General features: G+C 41.8%; 1 protein-coding gene across 5 annotated transcripts in view; it reads right to left on the bottom strand.

Annotated features, from left to right (window-relative positions):
- Window positions 1-1,185: 1,185 nt before the first annotated feature.
- The window catches only part of LOC125289458 (RAS guanyl-releasing protein 2-like), a 100,842-nt gene continuing 81,521 nt past the window's right edge, over window positions 1,186-20,506 (bottom strand). For 3 of the 5 annotated variants that reach the window (XM_048236324.1, XM_048236323.1, XM_048236322.1), the window contains 4 exons: window positions 18,294-18,394; window positions 17,946-18,096; window positions 3,125-3,187; window positions 1,186-2,880 (listed from right to left, as the gene is read on the bottom strand). In XM_048236324.1, coding sequence (XP_048092281.1) covers window positions 3,129-3,187; window positions 17,946-18,096; window positions 18,294-18,394 — 311 coding nt within the window. In that variant the 3' untranslated portion in view covers window positions 1,186-2,880; window positions 3,125-3,128. Of the gene's footprint in view, window positions 2,881-3,124; window positions 3,188-14,917; window positions 14,961-17,945; window positions 18,097-18,235; window positions 18,395-20,506 lie in introns of all 5 variants that reach the window. The other 2 variants (XR_007192637.1, XM_048236325.1) reach the window with 2 other exon arrangements.

Raw genomic sequence — 20,506 nt, 5'->3', positions numbered from 1 at the left:
TGATATGATGCTAGTATGCTTTCCCCGAAAAAGGGGCGTGGTGCAGAGACATTTCTCTGTATGACGACATGGCGGTAGTGAGTACCACAACACAGACTGAAGCGTTCTATTTGTGGAGCGTCTCAATTTTTTCGAATGTACGTGCTGTTATCACACCAAGTGTAGCTACAGTAGTTCCATTGATTATAATTGAAGCTAATTGTTGCAGCCAAAGAAAAAAGAATTTGCAGAGGCACTCTGAGGTTGAAAAAGTATAAAAAGCATTTAATTTATCATGGCAAGAACTGGTTAAAAGCACATGGGCCTACGCGTTAATTGCTAATTGTTGCAGCATTCGCTCTGGGAACACAATGCTTCAGTTATGTGTCTGGAGTGGCCTGCCTGTAAGACTGTCTCAAGTATCTTACAGAAATGCTAAAATGTCTCCGTACTGAATTACCATAGCAGAAAGATATGCCAGATGTACTTATGAACTATATGTCCTTATGGGCATTGGAACTCAAAACATTTCTGATTCCATTTGGGCCTTTCCATACTTGACTGACTGTTGTACTTCCCAATAAATCTCTGAGGAATGACAGTCTCCTCACGCTAAACAGATGGGACCAAACATGTGAGTCAGAAAAGGTCATCTGAATCATCTCAAGGTCAGCTGACTCATCGCAAGGTCATTCCCCTCTCGACGACCTCTGAATCCTGGACTCTCCATGGACACATCCTGCATTCCAACCCGATCTCACAAGCAATGCGTATGAAATTGTGCGCAACACTAACACCCAATTGCGTATTCATACAGTATACGCAAAACCAGCAAGTGACACATACACACTAGCCTACATATCCGCTCACTCAAGCAACACGGTCGTACGGCCACCTATCAAAATCATTTTTTTATTTCAGAAATAAGTTTTGTTAAAATAAATAATGGTGTGATGTAGGCTAATTAATGAAATTTCAGTTCGATAGCAGTACTACAAATGTGATAATTAGGTAACCTTCTGGTCATGATGCCAAAGGTTTACGTTTGTAACGTTTTGTCCAGATTCTCTACCGGACAGACACGACCTTTGACCTTTCCCAGATTCTCTACTGGACAGACACGACCTTTGACTTTTGCGTTGATGCTACTGTTGACCTTTTCATAATCTGCAAGACCGGTATACATTGTGACAGTATGGATCCATGCATCAATGCTCTGAATGTGTTTATTTGTTGTGTTTACTTATGGAAACAGTATATAATATAGCAGTGATATGTGAACAGTACTGTACATAACATTCTGAGAGAAAAGAAAAATGGTGACAAATCGTCTAGTCACAACCATTCCCTTTAACAAATAAACGATCATATGTACAAAATGTATTTGGCAAAATAAACATCAGTGCACACCAGAAACAGTAAAGAGAATTTAACCAGTACATACATGCATTGCAACAGGTACTTGTACTACAAAAACAGGATAGAATAGTTCAAATTCTCAGAACAATATTCAATATTTGGAATAAAACACAGGTAACCTGTAACCTGACATTTTTCATTTCAGATTTAAAATTCCATCATACTAAACCAAATAGCACAGCACAAACAAATAACCCATGTTATGAATTATAACATAGCTAAGCTGGCAAATATTTCAAATATGTTGAGTTTGCAGAGTATGTATATCTGTTTTCAGTTGCTACTGCATTGGTGGGGATGTATGTACAGAAGACTGGTGCTGCAAAAACACACACACACACACACACACAACCACAAACGCATACACTGCACACACACACACACAACCACAAACACATACACTGCACACACACACACACACACAACCACAAACGCATACACTGCACACACACACACACACACACACACAACCACAAACGCATACACTGCACACACACACACAACCACAAACGCATACACCGCGCACACACACACACACTTTCCCTTCAAAGCCATCATATTTAGAGTCTACAAAATGTCGACTAACTCCTCCACAAGATCTGAACTAGAACAAAGAGTCAGATTCATCCCCAATACATTCTTATACCGTACACACACACACACACACACACACACAGAGAAAGCTGAAATAGATCTGAGTCAGGTTCATTCCCAATACATTCTTGGCACAAAGACACACAGCACCATTTAAGTCTTGGAGAATATTCAAAAAACTGTACTGAAAATAGCACACAAAGTTACACAACTTCCTGTGACTAAAAACCAGAGGCTTTCCCACCAGCAGACTGATAGCATTATGGTCTGGGTAGTTAGGGTTTAAAATGATAAAAAGAAAAACAGCAAATGGCATGCACAGCAAAACAGAAACTGTCCACAAATGTAAACACACTTGAATACAAAGGTACTGATATAACAAATACAAATACAAATACCAATTCGTTCATTCGTTCGTTCATTTTCACATTCCAGAGGGGGAAATCTACCAGCTTCACTGGAGAAAGAGGAAGTCCATGTGTAGTTTCAGTCGTTGTCCACCAGATGGCGATACACATGTGTTTATGGGCACTCTCAGTAAATTCCCTCCTTCCAGCTATCAGGCTAAATAGTGGCGGCTGTCTTCAACTCCTATCACAAGGAAGAGTCACTGGCTGGCAGGTTCGCCTCCATGCTGCATCATCAGAAAAGTGGCACACTGCTAGCCTAGTATGCTAAATGCTTTTGCTGGGTGGGGATAGCTTGCTAACTGGCTGCTGCACTTGCTTGTCAGTAGGCCAGAGGGTGTCAGCTAGCATGGCAATTGACACTTCTCTGCCTAGAAGCACCAAAGTGTTTCCAAACTAGCATCAGTTTCTGGCAGGTTGAATTATGTAAAAGTTTTTGTTTCTGTCTTAGGTTATGTCTTAGGAAGCCACAGGCATATTTCTGTACAGGACAAAGAAAGAAAGGTTCATACCGTTATGCAATGCAATCATCAGTCATAGTTACATTTAGTACTGGTTCCATTTGATTGACTATGAGCTTCCTATTGCACATAATGACTCTAATGAGTTCTCTGCACCTTCATTTAGGTGAGTGTGTGTGTGTACATGTATGTGTGTGTGTGTGTGCGTGTGTGTGAGTGTGTGTGTGAGTAAGTGTGTGTCTGAGTGTGTGTGTGTGTGCTCACTTGGTTATAGGTGGACATCAAACACGCCCTCCTCCACTGCCTCGATATCTTCTTCAACGATAACTGGACGGAGGAGAGAGGGAAGAGAGGAGAGAGAGAGGAGAGAGAGGGAAAAAGAGATAGATAAGAGAGGAAATAAGAGAAGGAAAAAGAGAGGGAAGAAGAGAGAGAGAGGAGAGGGAAGAAGAGAGAGAGAGGAGAGAGTTAAGGTATGTGTCATATATGGTGAGAGTGTTGCACAGGAGAGAGAGTTTACATAGACTGTGAAATCAACTTTATGTCATAATCCTGGAAAAGATTAATTTCATTAGAACCTGATTTGTGTCCCTATCTGGGTATGGCCCTGATATAAAACAACCATGCAATCGCCCAATCAGAAGGGCCCTGATATAAAACAACCAAGCAATCGCCCAATCAGAAAGGCCCTGATTTAAAACAACCAAGCAATCGCCCAATCAGAAGGGCCCTGATATAAAACAACCAAGCAATCGCCCAATCAGAAAGGCCCTGATATAAAACAACCAAGCAATCGCCCAATCAGAAGCCCCAGACATATTGTACATCTCACAGATTCCACACTAACTACCCAAAGGTAATGAGGTTACACACACAATCTCCATAGAACTGGGCTTCTGGGAACTGGATCTCTATTTCACCTGTTTATTTGGGGCAAGCCAACAACAAACATGCCAACACCACAACCACATGACCTTTATCAGTGTCCACAGATGACACAAACAATGTCACACACAGACAGACAGACAGATTAACAGAAAGAGAGAGAGGGAGAGATAGAGAAAAAGATAGAGAGAGTTATGGCCTATGTAGATTACACCATTTTTTTGTCTTACACAATGGTCTTTTACGATTGACCATGTCAGACTAGGCGATCATAGAAACATAAATTCTTGCCGCATCTTGGTCAGGAGATTGGCCACATTACCAGAACATGTAGCGTGTGTTAGCCTACTCGTGGCCACACAAGAACATGTAGCCTATGTTAGCCTACTCGTGGCCATATTACAAGATCATGTAGCCTATTGTAGCCTACTCGTGGCCACATTACAAGAACATGTAGCCTACAGTGGGCATTGCTTCAATTTGGCCAGCTTCCCTTGCGGAATTTTAATTTGTATTTTTCCAGTGACGCTGCAACGATGCTGCAACAACCCAAACAACCGGCAGATGTCTCTTGTGAGCAGGGTGTCTCGTAAAAAGAAATGGAGCCTGGAAAACCCTACACAAACTTCACTACAGACTTTAGCAGACTGGTTTAGAAATAATTTAATTGCCAGAAATATGCCTGCCCTGCCTTAATAAAGAAATATTTGTGTGAATCCCGTTTGCAGCTGTAGAAGAAACGCAGGACAAATGAAACATTCCATTTTTTCTCCGAGTGCAACGATGATAGACAGACATCATTTGGATAAAATATAGAGCATATTAACCTCTGTTGCTCAGCCAAATGCCTTCCTGTTACGTCCTGTTATCACAGAGTTACAGGAGATAAACGTATTATAAATAACGTAATTCTCTCCCCAATCCCAGACGTTCACATTGCATGTTAGTTTGTAATTGGTGCAACCGCGAGATACGCGCTTGTCATAGGCGCCGATACCGTGGGAAAACATCGAGCACCCACGTGTGCCAGCTTACAGTCCCGGCTAAATTTACATTAATTTAAAATCAAACATCGCAGTTGATGTTAAATTCAGCATCTCTCATAATGTGATTGGCTATGTTGCTGTCAATCCCCTCCATATACTAACCACCAATGAGAGCGTCTCTCGTATGAAAATTCCTGACACTTCCCACCTGAAGAATTAACGCAAGGCTTATTCGGGTCTTCAGCCCCGAATGTTTAAAATGTATATAGCCCTGAATATTATTTTAAAAGTAGTCTGACAAAGCTTATTGTTTTGTGACACAGCTAAACGCTGGTACCTCATAGAACATCTATAACATAGCCTAGGTGGTCGCAACTCACAAAAGTAAAGCAGATAGAAAGAACTAACGCAAATCTAGCCTACAACAACACGCAGACAGCTTCATGCTTGGAGGGAGAGAGCTACCACACAGGTGTTTTATGATTGTTGGCTTCTGATGGTATCTTGCTAATTCACTGAAGAAAGACTTATGATTATGGATAGAAAGAACATTCTGAAAAGGAAAGGAGTAAGGCAATGAGGAGCGATGCTATAGTGGAATACTCATGTTGCTGTATCGGCAGATGAGAAGGACCTGAAAGTGCCACTGACGACGTGACTGCCTCATAGGCTCACAGGTTGGTGAAGGAGAAAGCTACATCTAGCTGAGCCCAGTGACTATGCTTTTGTGAGAAGGCACACCATTCATAGGCCTAAGAATATCCCTGGCAGACCTTTACAAAAAATATGATACGCCTTTTACACCAGTGTAGGATATGGCAAAGTTTGAGAACCACTGCCTCCACTTACTGTCGGCTACTGCACGCTTCTGGATGGATAGGCTATATCTCGTTTTTTTAACGGCGTGATGTCAACGTGTGACTTCAAAGTGTTTTTCCTTTTAGTTTGGGTTAACGCAATTAAACTTGTGAGTTACATAAACAGTTCAGGAGTCAAACGACGGATCATGTGTAATTTAGGCGTAGTGTAGGTGACTTAAAGTGCACAAAAAGTATGCAACATATGCATACTTTGCTATTGTTTCAACCAGCCTGTCAAGAGAGTGGTGCCGGAACAATTTTAAGGCTATTTCGCATAGGCTACTCAATGGTGCTATTTCACACGCATTATAGCGACCCCCACTCACCGGGGTTAGGTGGAAGGTGTTAATAGACGATTAGCGTAGCCTACAGTGGACTAGGGCTGTCAAAATTGCTCAAAAATGACGTTCGAATATCCCCTCTAAAATAAACACATGTATTCGAATATATTGGAATATCTATATTATTTATATTATTATTTATATTTATATTATATTGGAATATCTATATTATTTGCGCATTATGTCAGTGACGCGCATCATGTCATCTGTTTTTAACTTTTTGGAAACTTTTGAATTAACTGAAAGAAGATAAATATTTTTCGTTAGTTTTGGAAGTTTAGCCTACAATGGCCAGTTCCGACAAAGCCGAAATTACTCTAAACAATGAGTGAGCAGGCCGCGTGTTTGTATGGTTATATTGCTTGACAGGGGGGGTCCCAAGCAGCTTTCAGCCATAAGGCTACTTTGAGAACATTTCCTAATTCACCCGACACTGATATTCAAAATGTTGAAACTATTTCGGCATAGCCTATAAGCAGTTTAATTAAATGTAATGTTAGTTGTAAACAAACGGGCTACATGGTGAGGCTTGGCCTCACAGATGCGCTTGTGCCTTAAATGCCAAGAAAAATCTTCACGATATAGGCCTATTAACTGACCGTCCGATTCACGTTGGCTGGGGGGCAGGGGGGGGCATCAGACATTTGTTCCCAAGGGTCTATGACAGTGGTCCCCAAATGGCGGCCCGCGGGCCATATCCAGCCCAGTTACGGCACATTTTTGGCCCGCCACGTCATATCTGGACAAAAGTAAACAGCGCCATCTATGGCCATGGATGATTAGCAATCTCTCCACTTCAGCAGGTGACATCTCAGCTAGTAATCAGGAGTGAGTGAAATCTTATGTGGACTTGTAACAGTCGTGACAGCAGACCATGGCAAGTACAAAAAAACGTAAAGTTGATAGCGAAAATCGTCAGTTTAAACCCGACTGGACGGATCAGTTTTGCTTTATTTTACCTGAGCATCCAAATGCTAAGCCAACATGCCTGATATGCATGCAGACTGTAGCCGTCTGCAAGGTTGACAATATCAAGAGGCACTTCACTAGTATGCATGCCTCTAGTTTTAATTCAAACTACCCTGAAAACTCAGATAACCGCAGACAGAAAATAGCCAACATGCAATCTTCATTCAGACGCTCCATTTTTACCATGGAGAGATCTACCACAGCACAACAAAGGGCAAGCGCAGCCTCTTTACGTGTTTCTTGGAATATTGGGAGAGCAAAGAAACCCTTCACTGATGCCGTGTTGGGAAAAAAGTGTGCAATTGATATGGTTGAAGAAGTTTTAGGTCACGACGAGAAAAACAAGCAGAATATTGTGGAGCTACTAAAGCAGGCGCTATTGTCGGCCAACATCGCAACAAGAAGAATGGAAGTTTTATCTGAGGATTGTTCATCCAAACTAAACACTGATCTGATTAAGGCAGAGGCCATGTCACTGGCAATTGACTCGTCTTGTGACCGAACCGATATGGAACAGCTTTCTGTGTTCGTCAGATTTTTTGATGGAAATGTATTTCGGGACGAGCTACTTTGTTTGCTACCTCTGCCTGGGCGTACAACTGGGGAGATCCTATTTAACGAACTGACACATTTCTTTGCCAAGACAGGCTTGGATGTTAACAAAGTCGTGGCTGTCGTTACCAATGGAGCCCCATCTATGCTGGGACCTCACAAGGGCTTGGTGAGCAGGCTTTCCGCAATTCACCCAGAGCTCTTGACATTTCATTGTATTATTCACCAATCAGTACTGTGCGCTAAACTTGGCAAGGAAATGAAAGAGATCATGGATTCGGTGACAAAACTGGTAAATTTTGTTCGGGAGAAATCTAGTCTGCAACACCGCATTTTCAGAGCATTGTTGGAGGAAATGTCAGCAGAGCACACAGACCTTCTGCTACATAACAATGTTCGCTGGCTTAGCAAAGGCTGTATGTTGGAGCGGGTGTGTGACCTGCACGATGAGCTTGTGTCCTTTCTCTCCAACCTGAAGAGCCCAAAAGCGCTTGAATTCCACGTGTTTTTAAGTGACAATGAGAAAATGGCATGTGTGTTTTTTTTTAGTGACATCATGTCTCATCTGAATCACCTTAACCTTCAACTACAAGGCAAGAATCATACTGTTGCAGACATGTACAAGGCTACTGAAGCATTCCAGGCAAAGCTGGGCCTTTTGGAGAGAGACATTGAGAGACAGAACAACATGCGGGAGAATCCAGCAATGACGCATTTTGTGTCCAATTTGGCAGAAAACTTCAAGGAACGATTTGAAAACTGCCGTAAACTGTCAAATGACATCCTTCTCTTTCTGAGACAGCCGTTCTCTGTATCACCTGGTGGACATCAGAGGCCAAAAAGCTGCTGCCTTCTACAGATGAACCAACGCTTCAGATGGAGGTCTTGGAATTGAAAACTGGATTGACTGAATTTTGGATCAACATTGATCAAGAAAGATTAAAAAACAGCAGAAGAGTTGCCATGCTCCTTCTAACGATATTCCCCTCCACATATATGTGAATCCTCTTTTTCTGCGATGAACTGTCTAAAAAATCAAGCAAGAACAAACTTTCAGATGTGCACCTTGGCCAGTGTTTGAAGATTGCCACAACTGGATATACACCTGACTTCAGGAAGATGGCCTTATCCAGTCACTGTCATTTCTCACACTGATTGGTGAGTGAATCAATTTTTGTCTTTCAATATTGTTAATTACTTATAAATAATGATATCTTGTCTCATTTTTGAACCCCCTCTGTCTCCAGGGACTGATGTGGCTGATACTATTCTGTGGAGAGCTGTTTGAGCTTCAATTTCTTTTTTGCACTCCCTATCTCTCTTGCTCTCCGTCTCTGGTTTAAATGTTAATTCTCCACAATTTGCTTCTGCACAGTTTGCCTCTGCTCACATTTGGCACTTACATGTGTGGCAGCTGATAATGTTCAAATCTGTACAATATTTTGCTATCAATAGTAATGGGAGGGGGTCATGGATTTGTTGGCCCTCAGCCTCACTTGCTTTACGTAATTTGGCCCTTGGGGGAAAATAATTGGGGACCACTGGTCTATGAATTGTTAATCCGGCCCTGCCCCCAACGAACGCAACTTTCCACCTCTGAGACAGCTTAAAAGAAGTCGAGAGGCCTCCTAACTCACCAAGACCTACTTACTGTAGGCTGCACAAACCACAGGCCTTTTTCTTTTGGACAAGCCCGCAAACTAGGCCTATAGCCCAACCATTTACGTCTTCAAAAAATAACAACTTGCCAGATTTGCCTTCATATCTTTGGGCTTCATTCAGCATTTTGTTCTTCCACTGGAAATTACTCTTCTACATTTGCTGCCTGCTGCATCCTTTCTGTTTGTATTGTTTAGAAAACGTTTGACGTCTTGAGTTAATGCATTAAACATTGTTTGCTTGTAACCTGCCACAAATAGCCTACAGATTCTTGCGTGCGTACATTCTCTATTCTCTCCAAAATGGGCAACGTTCTATAGGCTGGCCAAGTGCGTAATTCTGCGGCATAAAGCAGATGTATTTGTTTATTGTACAGAAAAATAAAAATAACCTGTCAAGCAGTCAATTGACTACATTGCAGTCAATAAGTAGGGCAAATTAATATACGAAACCAAAACATGGGTCATAGTTGTCTAAGCCTCTGCTGTGAGGCCAAGCCCATGAACAAAGACGCACTGGTATCTGCAATAGAGTTTTTTTGGCAAAACAAACTCACAGCCGAACATTGCAATAAATACATAGACCATCTGGACAAAGTCATCAGAGTCATAGCACTGAAGGGAGAGGCAACTGGCATGTGATCTCCCCACGGGCCAATGGATGTACAAGTTTTCTCCTGTGCCTACGATATTTACGACATAACAAATTTTTATGATAGTATGAAGTACTTTTTGTATAGGCTACTATCGTAATTGCTTTATACTCAATACTTGACCAATGGCTATTGCATCTGTCTATTGAAAGTGAGAATGTGGCAAGTGATCTACTGTATAGGCTTCATAAAATAAAATAAACAGATTGCTAATGGCCTACAAGCTGATCTGAGGTGCGTTTCCCGTACAACTACGAAGGTTAGCTTTTTACCTACACGATGCATCGTTCAACTAACCAACATGTAAGTTATGACTGTTTCCCAAAACTGTCGTACTTACATAGTACTTTGTAAGTTTGGACCATGATGATAGTTTCCAAACGTCAGTAGTCTGGACTAAGGTGGTTAATGACGTTTAGTAGCACGTGAACGGCACACCTGCACATAATTCTGTGGCGCGTTGCGTTAAGGCCGGCTGATGACAGCCGCCGTTGCGCAGCAGTTATCAGTACCCTGTCCAAGAGTTCGAATCTGGGTTAAGATTTTGACAACAATATTCACATCATTGTTTACCTAAGTGTATCTTTTGTGCAGATCATATTATCAAAATCAGAATCAGCCTCCTTGGCCTGGTTTGCGTAAACTAACAAGGAATCCCCCCCCTCCATGAAAATCAAAGGCTACATATTCTCAATTGACTCGTCAAAAAGTGTGCACCTTATTATTATCTGCAGGTGTGTGACTTTGACTTACGTGCACGTGGCTGCAAATTGACTTTTAATTTATGTATTTTCTGCCTTGGGCATTTTAAAGAAGCCCTATGCAGGTCTGGTTATTCCTTCGCTGTTTCTGGGTTTTCGCCGGATTTGGGCTCGCATTTTTAACGACATAGCTCCCCCTGCAGCTTCGGTAGCAAGTGACTGCTACGCTAAAAAAAACCCACTAGCTAGCAAGCTAGCCATCAAGAAACCAAGCTAAACACATACAGGGCTCACAATAAAACGGTCGAGCAAACACATTGCGAGTCAAGAGACTATCAAACTACATTACAAAAACGAAGTTCACCCAAGGGTAGGCTACTTACAATTTCAACAGCAACAAAGGCAAGTCGGCGTCCGTTTTGCAGTCTTCTTAGAAACTACAATCTGACTACATTTTCGAGGCATAATTGTATACTTCCGCTGAGTTACCCGGTCCGGGTTCAGAAAGTTGCATATTCGTTTTTTCCGTGGAGAAGCGATAGAGGGAGACGAAGCACCCACCAAACAACGCAGAAAGTGTTGTAGAACCATCAGAACGACTCTCAACCTGCATAATTAAGGTCATTTTTGCTAAAATTGTTGCATAGGGCTTCTTTAAAATATGGATGTATGGTGGTTAGAAGTGTAGGTAACACTTTACTTGACGGGTGAGTTCATAACACATTCATAACAGCTGTTATAAACTGCACATAAAGAATTCATGACTGTTTCATGAGACATGACTCATGAATGTGTTATGAACTCCCGTCAAGTAAAGTGTTACCGAAGTTTAAATATCAATTAGAAATAGGGCTGGGACAACGCGTCGACGTAATCGATGACATCGACACAAAAAATACGTTGACGCAAAATATGAGCGTTGATTCGTCAAGCATAATGTGTGCTGCTAAATATTTTTAATCTTACACCTTCAGTGTTTTCCATACGTTGGCTAATCTGTGGCTGGGCACCACGAAATTAAAACCGGCCACCACACGTTGATGTTCTATGTTGTAGGCCTACTATTTAAATTAAAAATAAGATAAAATAATTTCATTGAGCTGCACTTTTTACTCATACAGCCTTTCCTCGCCCCGCCAGCTCTCGTAACGAGCCCGCTGCTCCTCCTCTGCATGTGCATTTAACAAAATATTCACGATTGTTGAAGGATTGTTGTTGCCACATAGAAGCACTGCATAGAACACAGTGGGCTAAATTGTTATTAAATCCGCTTAGCATTGTGGCCATGCTGCGCAAATTTGTTCAAAACTGCTGCATTAGTTAAAGTAAACTCTGCTAAGGTCTTATCACAACAGAGTACATTAAGGAGACTAAACTAAGTTAAGTTACAGTATGCAATCAAGCAGTATCTCAAAGCTAACGTTAGAATACTGTTTGGATGTCAAGTTTAGCATGCTTACTTGCAGCTGCTTGTATTTGTTATTCATGCAGGGCTCATTTTATTGACTCTGAATGTTTGCAAAATCCCGATGTAAATGAAAAGTGTTTTCCAAGACTCAAAAGTGTTTGTCCAAAGGAGAAGTATGAACCGTTATTTGAACTAACTACTTATTAATTGCATCCACACATCAGCAGCCTTTTAACAGTGTTAATGTTAATTGCAAGGATTCCCACACGAACGTCTTAAAATGACAGGCACTCAATTAGACATACACTACTGAACTTTATTGAATGCTACCTCTGACTAAGAATGCATTACTTTGCACTTGTATAGTCTTTTTGTAATCTTTAAAGCAATAAACATATATTGCAATGTAAAATAATTAATGTTTTTTCATTCAGATATGTAAATAAACATGTATAAGTTGCTATTAGTGAATTAATGGGGAGATAATCGAATCAAATCGAATCAGACTGAAATGAATCGTTAGATTAATCGATGCATCGAAAAAATAATCACTAGATTAATCATTTAAAAAATAATCGTTTATCCCAGCCCTAATTAGAAACCTAAATATATTTATAATAATTAATTTGCAAACAAACAACTGGCGTCAGGGACGTCTTTGACATGAAGATCCCCGGAACTATGCTTCTACTAGCATTCTACCACAGGTCGAGAGGTGTAGTTGTAACTACACAACTTTACGATAGTGGTTGCGAACGTTCGTTGCTACTATAGTTTTGGGAAACACTAACGTAGTGTAACGATGCATTGGACTATGTACGTTCCACCACCATAGCTCAAACTATCGTTTGGGAAACAGTTTTGTCATACTTACATAGTTTCAACCATGTTAGTTGCTAACGTAGTTAGCTTTTGGGAAACGCACCCCTGATGTCTGATGTGTGATCAGTGAAATATGGGGAGGGAAGTGGCAGTGTTTTTTTTTGCGCATCTGCAGAAGTCAGCCAAATATGAAAGTAATTCTGTGGCATAAAGCAGATGTATTTGTTTATTTTACAGAAAAATAAAAATGACATGTCAAGCAGTCAATTGACTACATTACAGTCAAGAAGTAGGGCAAATTAATTTACAAAACCAAAACGTGGGTCATAGTTGTCTAAGCCTCTATAGCGTAGCCTGTTAAAAGCGTCGCTAGATAGTATTAAATCCCCAACAACATTGTTTTCTGCAGAAGCCTACCCAAGGCTACAGATTAATTCTGAACAGCTATTTCGTTACCACCGTGTAGTCAAGCCTTAAGCCATACCCAAGTAGCCTAAATCGAGCAACGCCCACTGTATGTTAGTGTACTCGTGGCCACATTACAAGATCATGTAGCCTATGTTAGCCTACTCGTGGCCACATTACAAGATCATGTAGCCTATGTTAGCCTACTCATGGCCACATTACAAGAACAATGACTATGTTAGCCTACTCGTGGCGTGTCGTTATACTGTCATTGTCAACATGGGAGTCGTAGGAGATTCCTAAAAAAATTCTGACGTGCTACACTTTTGGTCGTGGAACGAATCACGGGTTGAACATGTCACATTACAAGACACTTTCCTCCTTCAGCGTCGTTCCCAACCTTTCATTTTCGGTCACAACACTGGAAATTTGTCAGCTATGACAAAATTGGGTTACACTTTACTTGACAGTATCGTCATAAGAGTGACATGACACTGTCATGAACATGTCATAAACAAGTCATACATTTTATGACATAATGCTTCTGTTATTAAGTGACATTCAGTTTTTGTCATAACAATTTAGGATTAGGATTAGGAAATTTAGAATTAAAATGTATTTTGATGTGTAGTTTTTTGAACTATTATGCACTGGCCAGTTGTTCTTGCCCCACTATTCCCATCTAAAAGTCCAATAAAATAAAAGTTAAAAAGGAGAGATAAAAAGGCACAGAGTTGTTTAAAACTTTAGTTTTATTTTTCATTAAAACCATTGGGATGAAGTGTTTCAAGTTTTAAAATCCACAATCTCTCTGCTCTTTTTCTCTGTAAGCAGGTCCAGCCTGGATTCCCTTCAAGGCCACAGACCCTCAAATGCGCAATGTTGTGGGTCTGGAAGTGTGTGACGAGGTAAGTGTTCAGTGTATTTTTGTTCATGTTGTGTAGATGTTGTTTGAGGTGTGTGCGTAGTGTATGTCCAGTTTCCCCGATGTATAACATGTGGCAGTGAGTGCAGGTGATAACATAAACTAAGTTGGGAGTGTCTAAATTTAATGGGTTAGTGGGTGCAGAACAGTGACTATGGATATTGGTGATGAATAAGTGGGGGGTGAAATGCAGTTTTTTTTTTTAGGGGGTGGTGCGTATGAGGAGGTCTTTTAAGGAGGTTTTTAATGTGTCTAAATGCGGAGATGAGTGTGAGGTGTTGGAAAGTGGGGTGTGTTGTTTGGAATTTAGTATAATGTTGTTTCAGTGTGTGGTGTAGGTGTTGTATGCCCTGTGGGGTTAGGGTTAGGAAAAGGGTTGAGGTTAGGATTAGGAAAAGGGTTGGGGTTAGGGTTGGGAAAAGGGTTGGGATTAGGGTTAGAGGTTAGGGTTTGGGTTCATGTGTCATGACAGTGTCATGTGTTCATGACAGTGTCATGTCACTCTTTATGTCGATACTGTCAAGTAAAGTGTTACCCAAAATTGTGGCAAAATCAGCCTGAAATGCTGTAATCTGCACAGGCCATAAGAGAGTAAGACTTGTGTGTTCATGTCTGAGTGCTCTCCTCCGGCCCTGTTGTTGACGGCTGATTATTGATTGCTGGCTATTGTTGTTTTTCTTTTCATTGTTATTTGATTTTCAGTACAACAACTGTACAAGGACGGCCATGCCAATAAATAAATTCAGACAAAAAGAGAGAGAGAGAGAGAGAGAGAGTGTGAGTGAGTGAGTGAGAGAAAGGCTCAGTGGGTGGGGTGTGAGAGAGGTGTGTTTGGGTGTTTCACAGATGTAAAGAGGGGAACACACACACACACACACATATACACACACACACACAGAGGAGCTACTGGTTGACTCATTTTGGCGATGCAGAGTCTGTCTCAAGCCAATCAAATTTCCATTGCAAATCAGCCTCCCAAAGGGGCGTGAAGTGGCAGGATATAAAGAAAAGCCAAACATTACAGAGATGGAGAGTGAGAAAGGGAGAATATAAGAGAAAGAAAGGGTGAAAGAAAGAGAGAGAGGTTGAAGGTATGGAAAGAAGAAGGTATGGAAAGAGAGAGGTTGAAGGTATGGAAAGAAGAAGGTATGGAAAGAGAGAGGTTGAAGGTATGGAAAGAGAGAGGTTGAAGGTATGGAAAGAAGGAGATACAGAACGTGAGAGCAGAGACTTTCTAATGACGACACAGCACTCAAAGAGTCTCCCATAGAAATGTATGGGGTTAGTTCGTAGCGCAAACACGGCAGTCGTCTACACATATTCCGCACCTTCCTCCACCAAATTTTGACATGTGAATACATCGTGCCAATCATGTGGTATGTTGTGAATACATCGTGCCAATCATGTTTTATGTTGTAAATACATCGTGCCAATCATGTGGTGTGTTGTGAATACATCATGCCAATCAATCATGTGGTGTGTTGTGAATACATTGTGCCAATCATGTGGTGTGTTGTGAATACATCGTGCCAATCAATCATGTGGTGTGTTGTGAATACATCGTGCCAATCATGTGGTGTGTTGTGAATACATCGTGCCAATCATGTGGTATGTTGTGAATACATCGTGCCAATCATGTGGTGTGTTGTGAATACATTGTGCCAATCATGTGTTGTGTTGTGAATACATTGTGCCAATCATGTGGTATGGTGTGAATACATCGTGCCAATCATGTGGTATGTTGTGAATACATCGTGCCAATCATGTGTTGTGATCTCACAGCGGGAGCGAGGTTGGTGTGTCGTGATTCGTGAAGCCTTGCGCATGCGCAGTTCTGCCCGAAATAGATGCCCGATAAGTGTTTCCATTTGTTGCCTCATCCGTAGCCTACTTTCTAAACGTAAAAACGGTCAGTAGATAAACATAGCTGTTGTGGTGGCTAGTTGCACCAGGTGGGGAAGATGTCCTGAAGTGCACGAACGTTAATCTTATGGCGGTCTTCTGATTGGTGGCGTACTAAAACGTTTTCCTATTGCATCCATAAACAATTTTCTTGCAGCAAAAAATTTCTTTACACCATGGCTTGTTAGTTCTCCCCCATTTCCAACAGCCGCCCATCTTCATTTATTTTTTAACTTTTGACACCTGCCTTCCTTTAGCAACAACGCATCCATGTCAGCTAGTGGCCTTGCCAAATAGACTCACACAAATGACGCTAATATGCGAGGTTCTGGTAGGCCTACTGGTTATGGTTTTGTGCTATAAATTAATAATATTTTATAGCAAAGTTTTAAGTTGACTATTTTAATTGCATGGTTATTTTTTTTTTGTCAACATACACTCACAACCTACTGTCCTTAAAAGTGAGGCCTAAGCAAAATAGGCTACAAGGCTGTTCAGTGCGCCACAAACACCACTGACTCCCTTTACTAAACAGTTCGCGATGATGACAATATTATTATTATTTTATGTTAACACGCTCAGTCAAAACCTTCCGTCACAAATTGTGAAAAACATTGTTGTACATGTCATAACAGACGGGACAATAAATTGCATAGGCTACGGGTTATATTGCGTCGCTGTACATAATGTTAATTGCATTGATTAAAAACTGTAACAATAATAGTAGCCTACATCGGGTGGCATAGCAGGCTATCTGTTCAAGTCATAGGTGACACCCAAAATAAATGACCTCCCCTGACAAGAGTTCACGATAGTAAGAAATGATCTACATTGATGCACGGAAAGAACACAGCCTACGCTTCTTTTCCGAATTCGCACATAGAGCTCACAATGTGTGTGTTCGAAACGGGAGACAGCTGCCTACTGCCTCCCTCCCTACATAGAGAGCTGTCTCACTAGACATGACTTTGGATTAAATGCATCTTTTAAAAACGAGCGTAGCACTCTAGAATCTTTGGTTAACACTACGGTATGATGTTAGCAAAGGCCTGACTACGTAAGCTAGCCGGCTAACGGTATAAATTAGTTTTACGGCTGGCAGATATATCAGACCAGACGCTATTAATGGTTACAACAATGGCATAATCAGATAGTAAATTGTTTATTTCTCATCTCTAATCTACAAATCTAAGCAAAATAAGGTCACACAAATGACATTTTAAACAGATTCAGCAGCCATTACCGATGTCATCCATCACCTGTCTCGATTGTGTTACTATAATCCTTTTCCTCCATACGTGTTCTTTTTTTAAGCAAACGCCCCAGGCCAATGAGAAGCGTGTAGCTACAACATAAACAAAGCGAAACTCATGGCTGACGTAGGTCTTGAGCAGTCACTGATTGAGACACAGAAAGTTCTCAAGAACACTATTAGGTCTTTAAACATTTACCATCACACACATTAATTCATCGGACCTAATATTTGTAGTTGCCTTAAAAAAGGAAAAGAAGAGGTGATAGTCCCCCCCCTTCTATTTTTTTTCCTCATTGGATCTGCATCGATCTCAAATATGACATTTCTAAAATCAAATTGACGGAAATCCGTCGTATGACGGAAAACTTGTGTTGTGTATGGCTGGCATTCACACACAGCACCCACAGAGAGCCAGTGCTGTAGGAGCAGGTCTGTGTGTGTCCTCGCCTGTGCTGTACAAGTTGGGGGATGGGGTGTTTGAGGGCAGTGGGAAACTGTATGGTGTATGGTTGGGCCTGTGTGTGTGTGTGTGTGTGTGTGTGTGTGTGTGTGTGTGTGTGTGCTCACCTGTGTGCTGCAGGTTGGCTGGTGAGTTGGAGGGCGGGGGGAAGCTGTATGAGCGCCCTGTAGTGTGTGTGTGTGTGTGTGTGCTCACCTGTGTGCTGCAGGTTGGCTGGTGGTGAGTTGGAGGGCGCGGGAAGCTGTATGATCCATCCTACAGTGTGTGTGTGTGTGCGCTGCCAGGCAGTGTGTGCGTGCTCACCTGTGTGCTGCAGGTTGGCTGGTGAGTTGGAGGGCGGTGGGAAGCTGTATGATCGGGCCTGCAGTGTGTGTGTGTGTGTGTGTGTGTGCTCACCTGTGTGCTGCAGGTTGGCTGGTGAGTTGGAGGGCGGTGGGAAGCTGTATGATCGGGCCTGCAGTGTGTGTGTGTGTGCGTGTGTGTGTGTGTGTGCGTGCTCACCTGTGTGCTGCAGGTTGGCTGGTGAGTTGGAGGGCGGAGGGAAGCTGTATGAGCGCCCTGTAGTGTGTGTGTGTGTGTGTGTGTGTGCTCACCTGTGTGCTGCAGGTTGGCTGGTGAGTTGGAGGGCGGTGGGAAGCTGTATGATCGGGCCTGCAGTGCTGGTGGGGACTCGTGGCTGATGCTCTTGGTCCTCTTCCTGCACTCCACAGCCAGACGCGCCCGGCACGCCTTGTGGCAGTTCACCCCACACACTGCACCCAGCACAGGACAGGAGAGAGCGAGGGATAGAGAGGGAGGAGAGGGAGGGAGAGAGAAACAAGGGGATGAGACATGAGAGGGAAAGAGGGAAATAATGCTTTCATGGAGAAATGGATGGAAATAAGGGAGAAAGAGAAAGAGAGAGAGAAGACAGAAAAACAGTGAAAGTAGAGAGAGGGAGAGAGAGAGAGAGAGAGAAAACAGTGAAAGTAAACAGGGAGAGAGAGAGAGAAGACAGAGAAAAACAGGTGGAGAGAGAGAGAAGACAGAGAAAAACAGTGAAAGTAGAGAGAGAGGGAGAGAGAGAGAAGACAGAGAAAAACAGTGAAAGTAGAGAGAGGGAGAGAGAGAGAAGACAGAGAAAAACAGTGAAAGTAGAGAGAGGGAGAGAGAGAGAAGACAGAGAAAAACAGTGAAAGTAGAGAGAGGGAGAGAGAGAGAAGACAGATAAAAACAGTGAAAGTAAACGGGTAGAGCGATAGAGAGATTTGGGAGAGAGAGAGAGGGAGAAGACAGAGAAAAACAGTGCAAGTAAACAGGTAGAGAGAAAGAGAGAGGGAGAAAGAGAAAGGGCAAATGAACAGAAGGGATGGAGAAAACAGTGGATAGAGAGGAGAGCACGGAGGTGTGGAAGAAGGTTTTCAGTCCCTCCAGGAATTCGCGATGTTGCGATCGCAACAATTAACGCAAATCCTCGTGAATTCTGGGCGACCTCGCAATTTTGACCAATCATCATGGTTTCCCCGTGAAATTTCACCTACCACAACAGCCCCTCGCGCAGAATATTGACTCAGATGCCACACTCACCTCTGCAGACACCAGAGACTGCCCTATAGAGCTGGTAAGTCCCGCCCTTTCCGCTATCCCCGCTGGACCTCTAGATTGAAAAATCGTTAATGCAAGTGAATGTGAGAAAATAATTATTTTCTGGTCCCGTTTGAATTTTGCCATGAATGTGAACATATGTTGTCTATGAATTTTTAATATAAATTTTCGTGTAAAGAATGCTACAATTAAGTGGGTAGAAGTTTGATGCGGTTAAACTTTGTGTGAGAGCACTTTGTGGACTACAACTTTCCGCTAGACGACAGATCACTAGTTTCCCATAACAACCATCAGTTGGTCGAGATGTAGGTAGAGGGTTATTAAGATCGACTTTGAACACAGTGAACCATACAACTTTACAATCACACTGTATCGTAGTGTTAATGTGTTGAGTGAAGCTAGACATGTTTCAAATATTTTTGTTACCATGTGTGTTTATTCCTGCTGTTACAAAAACTAGCATCCCAGCTAATGTTAGCGATTAGCTCACGCCACAGGCTTACATGTAGTCTTTTCGTTATGTCTTTTTCCACAACTGATAGCCAAGAATCATATAATATACTGTCAAACTCGTAACATGAAAAATTATATAAAAAATTCACAGACGACATATGTTCACATTCATGGCACAAATCAAACGGGACCAGAAAATAATTATTTTCTCACATTCACTTGCATTGATAATTTTTCAATCTAGAGGTCCACGGGGGTTTAGCGGATGGGCGGGACTTACCAGCTCTATACACAGGTTTCCCGTTTACCAACAAAACTAGATGCGCGCGCAGCCGTGAGGCAGAAGACGTTTGATGGCCGTCCACAACGTTATAAACTTAACTTAAATAGTCGGCTGCTGTAAGCTACAATCTGATTTTTTTGTATATCCCTGTTGTCTCAATGATATTAACATCTCATTTCAGACTATATTTCAAAGTTTGACGTTCATTTGGATTATTAATATAACATCGTATTTTGTCATTTTTGGCGAAGACATGCATTCCGTTAGGGATATTGAACATATTTAACATTCTCTAACCATCGTAATTTCGAATTGGTGCAGTTTTCAGCACAAAAACTAATTTTATTCTTTTGCTCTTTTGCATTGCTCTATGCTGTTCTATGGTGCTTTCTGCCTCTTGGTTGTGCACACATGTTTTCGTGACGTTCCATAGAAATCCATGTATAACTTGTTCACTCCTCTGCAGTTTTGATGACAATAAATAGAAGGCTAATGTAAATGATCTGCTTTATTTTTTTTTTATATGTTGCTGAGTATATCATAA

This window comes from Alosa alosa, chromosome 24, assembly GCF_017589495.1.
Source record: "Alosa alosa isolate M-15738 ecotype Scorff River chromosome 24, AALO_Geno_1.1, whole genome shotgun sequence".
Lineage (NCBI taxonomy): Eukaryota > Metazoa > Chordata > Actinopteri > Clupeiformes > Clupeidae > Alosa > Alosa alosa.
This window is presented reverse-complemented; position numbering and strand designations above follow the sequence as displayed.